This window comes from Cibotium barometz, chromosome 15 (assembly GCF_041138505.1).
Source record: "Cibotium barometz isolate CiBa-2024 chromosome 15, ASM4113850v1, whole genome shotgun sequence".
Classification (NCBI taxonomy): Eukaryota; Viridiplantae; Streptophyta; class Polypodiopsida; order Cyatheales; family Cibotiaceae; genus Cibotium; species Cibotium barometz.
In genome coordinates, this window is record NC_141060.1 from 21,412,130 (window position 1) to 21,421,308 (window position 9,179).

Consider the following 9,179-nt stretch of genomic DNA (forward strand, 5'->3'; position numbering starts at 1 on the left):
TTCAGATATGTAAGTTTGTTTATATTATTTTTTAACTACTACATTTAATAATGCTTTTAAAAACAATTAGTGAGTAGCATACTGATATATGCATTATCATTGAGAGAGACATGCCTTGAGCCACAACGGTAGGCTTGCACCATGTGGGACACATCACCTCACCGCATAGAGCTCTTAATTACTTCTATTTTCAAACTATTTGGAAGTAAAGAGGTGCTTTCAAATAGCTTATAAATACCATCACTAGGCACTAGATGTGCATACTTCAAAATGGCAAATCGTATCTTTATTGAAGTTATGTGATTGATCAACAAGTCAAAAAAAAATCATAATCATACAATGGCCAATGGCCATGTAATCCCCATGTAAATTCCTATTAGATTGACACCAACATCCACCAATCTTGTTTTCTAACATCTTTTATGAAATTGGAGTCGGACAAAATAAAGGAAGAGTATGGTGGAGGTGAACATAGACAATATGACTTCCATTCCATAGTTTGTGCCAAATTGTGGGATTTCAACGAACGCATCCATAAGATTATAGCCTTTTCTATAGAGTTTCCTTCCAAGAATAAAGTACATCATCCTGGCAGGTGCCAAACATTGCTACACACAAATACATGGTTAGGCTTCTTGAAATGGACATGCAATAGAAAATTCTACACAACATGAGAATCATTTAGACAAAAATCAATGTGTGGGGAAAAAAGGCTCTCATACTTGATAAACCCAAGGTAGTACATTTGTAAGTTTGGTCATGCTGAACACCTCATCAAGGAACCAATCACTATGCACAGAGGCCACCACATCATCTACCACGATTGTGCCTTTGAGAGTGAAGGGATTAAAGAGACCTCTCTCAATCACCATGCCAAGGCCTGTGAAAGTTGTTGAGACCATGCACCATGTCAATATTGGTCTATGACTTTATATGGGGACAATTTTTTTAATATTAGAAAGCATAGTGCACCTGTGACAGTGTAAAGAGAGAAGCGACCACTCCACTCATTCCAAACCCACATTCGATCATTGATCAAGACATCTTTTGCATACTTGTAGAGGATATTGCCTCCTAAGTGATCTTTTGAAGCTCCTTGGAGTCAAATTTTCAAAGAAGGTATGATTAGTTCCCCCTCTTAAAAGTATGACATTTAATGTCTCCTTACTATTTCCTACTGTTCTTTAATATGGAAAGATATTCGTATTATTATTTAAAGTTTAAGAGGGGCATGTCAGCTTGTAGCATGGATTTCATAAAGTTCACAACAGAGAGTAGAAGCCCTTCAACATTTTCAATGAGGATGCCTAGGATATAGTGTACCTGAAGCACTGCTAGTGATAGCAAAGTGTAGTGGGCTAAGCTCAAGCATCCTCGATTCATACGGAGGTTCACTCGATTGAAGCCTTATTTGGACGAAGATTGATGAAGCATTTGCATCAGCGTGACCCATGGCATATACATCGCTAAACTCCAATTTTCTATTCCAAACGCCAACCTGAGATAACGTAATAGCGTTCTCTGTCATTGTGTGGGTGTGGATGTGTGTGTGTGTGAGAGAGAGAGAGAGAGAAGAGAGAGAGAGAGAGAGAGTGTGTGTGATTGATTGAGCGAGAGAGGGAGAGCTGATACCTTGTCTCCAATGGCGATCTCGGACATCAATTTTTTCTCACCTGTGGGTGTGATCACATAGGCATTTCCTGTTGGGAACCGTTGTGGAGGTTGCCGAATCAGAACATTGAATATTGGGCTATCTTTAGAGCACTTGAGGTGAAAGTGTGCCCAGTGCAAGGGTTAGCTAGTACCTTTGAAGCAGTTGGAGGCCGCTTCTGCGGCGCATTGAGCGGCAGCACCGATTTCAGCATATACACCTATGACTCCTATAGCACAGAAGGGTGCCAAGATACCCGTGCTCAAGCAAGGGGCTGAGGAAAGAACGCTCCCAATGACTCCCTTCACAGCACCTGCACAAACCATTGTGTAATGCAGTTATAAGGCGAGAAGATCAATGGCCTATCTAAGGGTTATCTTAAGCAAGCATGCAGACCTGAGGCCGCACAGTTGTCTAGGAGCCGGCGACGGCCTCCGTAGTCACTGTAGTAGTTGGAGCCCTGCGTGTACAGCTTCATTACGTCGTCGCCTGTGTTGTACATGGCGCAGCCGATTGAGGGAGCGTTATCATCGCAGACGAGCTACAGGCATGCAGATTTAATTCGTATAAGCATCGACGTAAAGTTATACGAAGCTGTAGCAGAAACGTAAATTAACATACAGCGCTGATGCGTCCCGTGTCGTCGCTGAAGACCATCTCCACACCCACTGGGGAATTGTAGGATGCGTCACAGCCACCAACCGCTATAACCTGGAATAATTAAGGCACGTTCTGAATATTCTTACGAATAACTACAATGAAGCCACGATGAGAAAATTCCACATACTTGCAAATTCCAAGCGTTGGTGGCGCCGTAAGCTGTCACTGTGGCCGGGATTGTCTGCACGCCACTCTCGATCATCTTGCAAGCGGCTTCCACGGCGCTCGCCGGAACCGCCCCCCAGAAGTAACCGGGAGAACCCTGTTCCAGCGCCGACACGCTGTTCATCCCCATTAGGGTGATCCAGGATGTGCCCTCGGGATAGCCATCGTCGAGAGGCGTGGTGACAGACAGCTCCAGGTAGTCTTGGCCATGGGAAATAGGGGCGCCCATCATGAGGCAGAGCGTGAGCGTTAGAACAAGCCGCAGCATAGTGCGTGTATTTGCTGCATGCCCCATCATTGTGTTGTGCATTATAAGCGAATCGCTGATGCAACGAGGTCACTACTGGAAACGCAACAATGGCTATAGGTGCGTGGGAAACCGATAAGAGGTACCGCCTGGATCACTGAGGTGCGATTCCGAGGCGATCTCTTATGTAGCTCACCCACATCTGCTAATTGCCATGCGCTAATTCCCATGCGAGCAGCAGAATGATTGCGCGGGTCCTTTGGCGTCTTCTATCATTGACACGCGCATATTCGCACAAGGCTGGTAGGGATTCTCTGCGGTAGCCGTTTACGTCGTGATATACTATAACGCACTCCATAGCGGGTTGACTTGTCAGTTCACACATTAGCGTGCTACACCAAGCAGCTCACGCTAAGGTCTCGTTACTCGTATACTTTTTAAAAAATTGCCTCAAGACGCCACCTTCCCATGTCTTTTAAGTTTTCACCATCTTAATAGATTACATCACCTATTTGATAGGTGTGATATAGTAATAATGAAGTTCAGTCAACACACCTAATATCTACCAATGGTAAATCATATTGATGTTTCGATCAAAACACCCAACATTTATCTACACGCATATTCTCTCTCTCTCACTCACTCACTCTCTCTCTCTCTCTCTCTCTCTCTCACACACACACACACACACAAAAAACCAAACTAACCAAGGAAACCTACACCACATGCTTTTTTTTTTTGCCATGTCGCAACCAACTAATGTAACAGGAATTTTAAAAGCGACGAACCATACTACCGTTATAGAGACCTTTCATTTACTTTGATCGATGATAGTAGCAGGAGGGTTGAACACCATGAAGATTTGGGCCATGTTAGGAGATACAGTTTTCATGTTGACGAACAACACCAACTTATCCTTCACACACTACATAGCCTGTTGACTCGTGGCCCAAACTTCTCAGTGCACACATTAGCGTGCTACATAGTAAATGCAAAGCAGCTCAATAACCATCACGATCAAAGTAAAGTAAGGTCTCGTATACGTTTTTCTTTAAAAAACTCCACCTTACCATCTGTTTTAAGTTTTCACCACATTAATAGATTATATCATATATTTGATATATATGATGTAGTAAATAATAATGAAGTTTAGTCAACACCCCTAATATTTACCTATATATGCATCAAGCTTATCTATTGTAAATCATATTGAACTTTCCATCAAAACCTAGCACATTTATCTACACACACCAAACATTTGTCTACACAAATTCTCTCTCTCTCTCACACACACACACGCATGCACGAATCAGACTAACCAAGAACAGCTACATGTTCTTTATTTTTTTGGCATGTTGCAACCAACTACTGTAAAAGGAAATTTAAAAGAAAAGAGCCATACTATGGATATCAAGACCTCTCATTTACTTCGATAAATGATAGTAGCATGAGGGTTGAACACCATGAAGATTTGGACCATGTTAGGCAAGACAATATTCGAGCCATTAAGAGCATTTAACATTGGAGATGCAAAGGAGATAAAATTTTAATGTTGGCAACACTAGCTTATCCTTCAAACAAAAGAAGATCACAAGAATGAGATGAGAGTGGCAATTAAGGGATAAGAAGAAACTAGTGGTGGTACGAATCTCCACGTGAATATGTAAAAAGGCACTGATTCCATCAAGCATACCTTTAGTTCCTCCAAATTCACTTGTCACATGATGACTATGTTGAGAAGTGTGGTGCCATAGAGCACATGTAGAGGCAGGGAGTGAGTAGGTGAGCATGAAACCACCCAAAAAATTGGATTATCCCACATACGTGGAACAAGCAAAGTTGTACTCTACCCATATAAAAGGAGTCATTTTGAAGCAATGAAAGTACAAGCCGTTGCACATATCTCAAGTCTCTCTATAAGTCCAAGATAATCTATCTTGGAACCTAGTTGATTTGAGTCTATTGCACATACACATCATCATGGGTGCAATTGACACCATCAACCTTAGCTTAGTGTAATCACTCATCATTAGCATGTGATTAGCTTAGTCCACATGCATTAGTGAAGGTACCATGGATTTTAACATGGCATCGGAGCTTCCCCTCACCCCATGAGCTTCTCTAACTCAAGTTTTCTTTATGATCAGTGGACCAAACCAAGTAAGAATACCCCAAGAGGAGGGGATGAAGATGGAGGCAAGAGCATTACCTTGCACTCACCCCACCACTTGATGACATGCTGCTACCCACACCATGTCTATTATGGGTAGTTGTAGGTAAATTTATAGATGAATTCAAGGGAATGAGATGCTTCTTGAACAACTTGAAAAGATGCAGGGACGAAGATAGCTTGAGCTCTTGTAATAAGCACATACACTCACACGAACCCTAGAAGAGAACACACAACATGAGAGGCCGAAAATTATTCTTCTTCTTCTTCACAACAAAAGGGTTCTACAAAAACGATAAGGGAAATACAACATAAGTACTAAAGTACTATGTACATGTGGTCCATAATGTGAACACGATAAGTGAGTGAGCTCACAAGATAAGTATGCCATAACTCAATCGTGGACCAGTGGCTAGTGTAGTCCCAACTATAGAATCACTGGCAAAACTCTATCGTGTCAGAATCCTACCAAACACGCTAGTGATGTAAGTGGCAAAAATGGTCACCCAGGCATATCATAAGTGTCAGCTCGTGTTGATCTTGACGTCTCAACACTCCCCCTCTCACGATCAACTCCATCTCTAGGACTCCAAGCATAGTCTGAAATCTAAGAAGCTTCTCTATTCTTAGGGATTTCGTGAAAATGTCAGCTACCTGCTCCTTTGTGCGTTGACATACATGAGATCAATGTCTCCTAAAAAAACCCTCTCTCTCGTAAAGTGATAGTGGAGCTCTATGTGTTTGGTCCGCACATGAAAAATTGGGTTCCTCACCAACTGTATACTGCTAAGGTTGTCACAATAGATGATAACCTATCTACTATCAACGTGCAACCCTGAATCACCAAGTAGCTTACGCAAGCAAACTATCTCACATGCTATCATTGCAGCATCCCTATGATCTGCCTCTGTGCTCGACAAGGAAATTATTCCCTACTTCTTGTTGCTCCATGTCACAACACCACTCCCAAAGGAAAACATAAATCCACTCATAGATCTCCTATGTGTGGTGATACAGACAGAGGAACGACGAGAAGAAGAGAGAAGAGAGAGAGTGAAGTTGCTTCAATGCATACCAGCTCTTTTCCAAAAAAGTTCAAAAGATGCCTTTATTATTGTGGTGTAGAAATTAGAGGAAAGTTGCCTTTATTATTAACATTAAAAATGACAAAATAAAAATTATTTTGTTTGTTGTAAAAGTAGAGTGCACCTCTCCCGCTGCTATAAATATAGAGGTAAGAACCAAAGCACTTTGTTAAACACCATTGCTAGCAAGCCTTGTTATTACACCACCCTAAACCCTCCTTTGTTTTTTTTAATGGCCTCATCAAATATTAGCATTCAAGTTGTTGAATTTCATGTATCCAGAGGGAGGCCACCAATGTGGAGGTCAAGAAGAAGACCATAGATGGTGCACAAGCATGGAAAGGTCTCACGTCCTTTCCACTTCCTAGTAATGATGATGCTATTTCTCATGTCAAGGCCAAAGTGGTGGACTCAATTGCGATATGGTGAACCTATGGTTTTATTGATGAATTGTTTGAGCGTGTCTTGCTAGAGGAAGTGCGGAAGGGTACGAACACCATTCACTTACTTTGTGCCTACACCCCAAAGGACAAGCAAGGCCCATAGTAGTAAATATGATGGTTTTCACATTTATATATTTGGAAGTTTTATGTGAATGAACTTGGTTTTTTTTTTAGTTTGAATCAATAACCTCGATGTAGAGGATGTGATGTTATGTTTTTATGTTTTCACTCCCTCTGGCTCACTATTTCCCTCTCTCTCCCTCTCAAATAATTATCTCACGTACTCTCTCCAATTGTCTTCGCCCCTCTCTCTCTTCATGGAGGGGGGAGGGTATCTTTTTGGAATCCACTCACTTGATTCCTAAAACGTTCTCGGCTAGAAAATGCTCACCGGATTTCCAAAAGGCGCTCTATAGAAAATGCACCGAAAAAAATCCCCCATGTGGGTACGGTATCTATAAAAAGTAGTTAGGATATTTACTTTGTATCACAGAGATTAGTTATTTGTAGTGTGAAATGATAGGCAAAGACGTGCGTTGAGAAAAAGCTTGATGAGACTACTATCCGTTGTGGTCATATATGATGCATCATGTATTGGTTTCCAAAGGGATTTGGCATGTCATCATTAGCATTAAGGCATGCTCTATCTTACCAGCACATGATAATATGAGGACTTTGGATAGCGATACTAGTTCAAGTGTAACTATGGAATCTTCCCCCACACCTTCCATAGTGGAATAAGCTAAGTGGGATAGGAGGTACGCACATGCACATGCATTCATGTCACTCTCTATGAAGAGGAGATTATTTCTTATACTCACTCGTGTATAAGTGGAGAATTATTCCTCATTATCGCGCATGTAAAACTACCAAGCAAGCTCGGGATATGTGCTTGTTGCGTTTTACTAGGTATATAATGAGGAACCACTGGCATACTTCTGTAAGCAATTGGAGTTCACGCATATTAATGAGGAAGCTTTAATGGATGAAATTATCATAAGGATTAAAGATTTTAGGGAGAAACTTGCATGTATTGATGAGGCGTATTGATCCAAAAAGTTCATGAGTGTCTACTAATCTCACACCTTTACCATATTCATTCTAATGTTTTGCATCCACACTTTGGCTTATGATTAAGAACCCCAATATTCTTATGTTTGATGAGTTAGTTACAATGTTCTTATAAGAATGCTATGAAATTGGTTTGGATGCAATATAAGGTTATTAGGGCATGAATATAAAAGGTGGTCAATGGTCAAAAAGTAGGCGCATGGAAGGTGTAAGGGTGCACAAGGCATGTGAACATTTATGAACACATGAATGGCACAAGTGTGCATAGAACATGTAAAGGAGAGCTCTATTAGAGCAACAAATTGATGTAACAAGATCATTCTCATAATGCAAAAAACATGATGTGTTGATTAGCCATAACTCATATCTGAATCACTTATATTGGAGTTGATATCATGCTCTAATGTTGCCTTCCTTCATCTTTTATCCACCTTAGCTCTCTCTTGCAACCCTCACACACTCCCTAGCCACCTCAAATCATGCATTTTTTCATCTTGTTATCAGACCTAGGTTAGTACTTCATTCTCAAAATTCAGCATTAGCAGAAAATAGAGGCTTCGTTAGGTATAATTAAGATTTTTAGCATCTCTAGTCAACCTTATCCGAGCCTTAACCCCATAATCTCAAAGTAGTGGCTCCATTGAAAACTTTATTTCTCCATTTTCTCTCCATTATTTGGCAAGCCCTTCTAGGAGAATGTAGAAAACCTTAGGATGAGTCTATACACGAGAGTAAAGGTGACAAGAAACACGTAAATTTGATGCTACAGAGGAGATGCTTCAATTCTTGGAAAAAAACTTAAAATTGAGGAGCTCACACAAAATCATGTGTGTATGTGTGCGCGCGCTCTTGTTCATGCACACCTAAGAGAGAGAGAGAGAGATAGAGAGAGAGAGAGAGAGAGAGAAGAACCGTATAAGACTTTAAGAAAGTCTCATTATCTCTTCTTATGCCTCTCTCTTATCTGGATCAACACACGCACAATCACCTCTTAGGTGACATTCCAAAGGTGGCAGGTATCTCTTAAGTGACATTCCAATGCTGGAAGGTATCTATTTTCCATACAATGTTTTATTACTTAGTATGTCATATTTAAAAAAACATTTACATGTGGTTTCCATAATCGCAACCCTTTTAAAAAACGTAGAGACATGATACAACAGAAAATTGGTCATGACTATATATTGCTCATTGGCAATAGGCCCTTCCATGGTCATGACTATTTATTGCTCGTTGGGCAATAGGCTCCTACATGTTCTTGACTATTTATTGCTCATTGGCAATAGGTCCTTATATGAACAGAAGTTTCCATGTTAATTTAATGCGTCAATTAATAATGAAACCATGTGCCTGTTTATTTATTAAGTTTGTTTTTCAGATATGTAAGTTTGTTTATATTATTTTTTAACTACTACATTTAATAATGCTTTAAAAAACAATTAGTGAGTAGCATACTGATATATGCATTATCATTGAGAGAGACATGCCTTGAGCCACAACGGTAGGCTTGCACCATGTGGGACACATCACCTCACCGCATCGAGCTCTTAATTACTTCTATTTTCAAACTATTTGGAAGTAAAGAGGTGCTTTCAAATAGCTTATAAATACCATCACTAGGCACTAGATGTGCATACTTCAAAATGGCAAATCGTATCTTTATTGAAGTTATGTGATTGATCAACAA

At 40.5% G+C, this 9,179-nt stretch overlaps 1 protein-coding gene across 1 annotated transcript; it reads right to left on the reverse strand.

Annotated features, from left to right (window-relative positions):
• Positions 1 to 744: 744 nt before the first annotated feature.
• On the reverse strand, positions 745 to 2,945 carry LOC147631057 (uncharacterized). Its single transcript, XM_086809038.1, has 4 exons — positions 2,439 to 2,945; positions 2,273 to 2,362; positions 2,048 to 2,192; positions 745 to 1,964 (listed from the first exon to the last, which is right to left on the reverse strand). The coding sequence occupies exons 1-4, from the start codon at positions 2,784 to 2,786 to the stop codon at positions 1,795 to 1,797; spliced, it is 753 nt and encodes a 250-aa protein (XP_086665164.1). The 5' UTR covers positions 2,787 to 2,945; the 3' UTR covers positions 745 to 1,794.
• Positions 2,946 to 9,179: the final 6,234 nt, after the last annotated feature.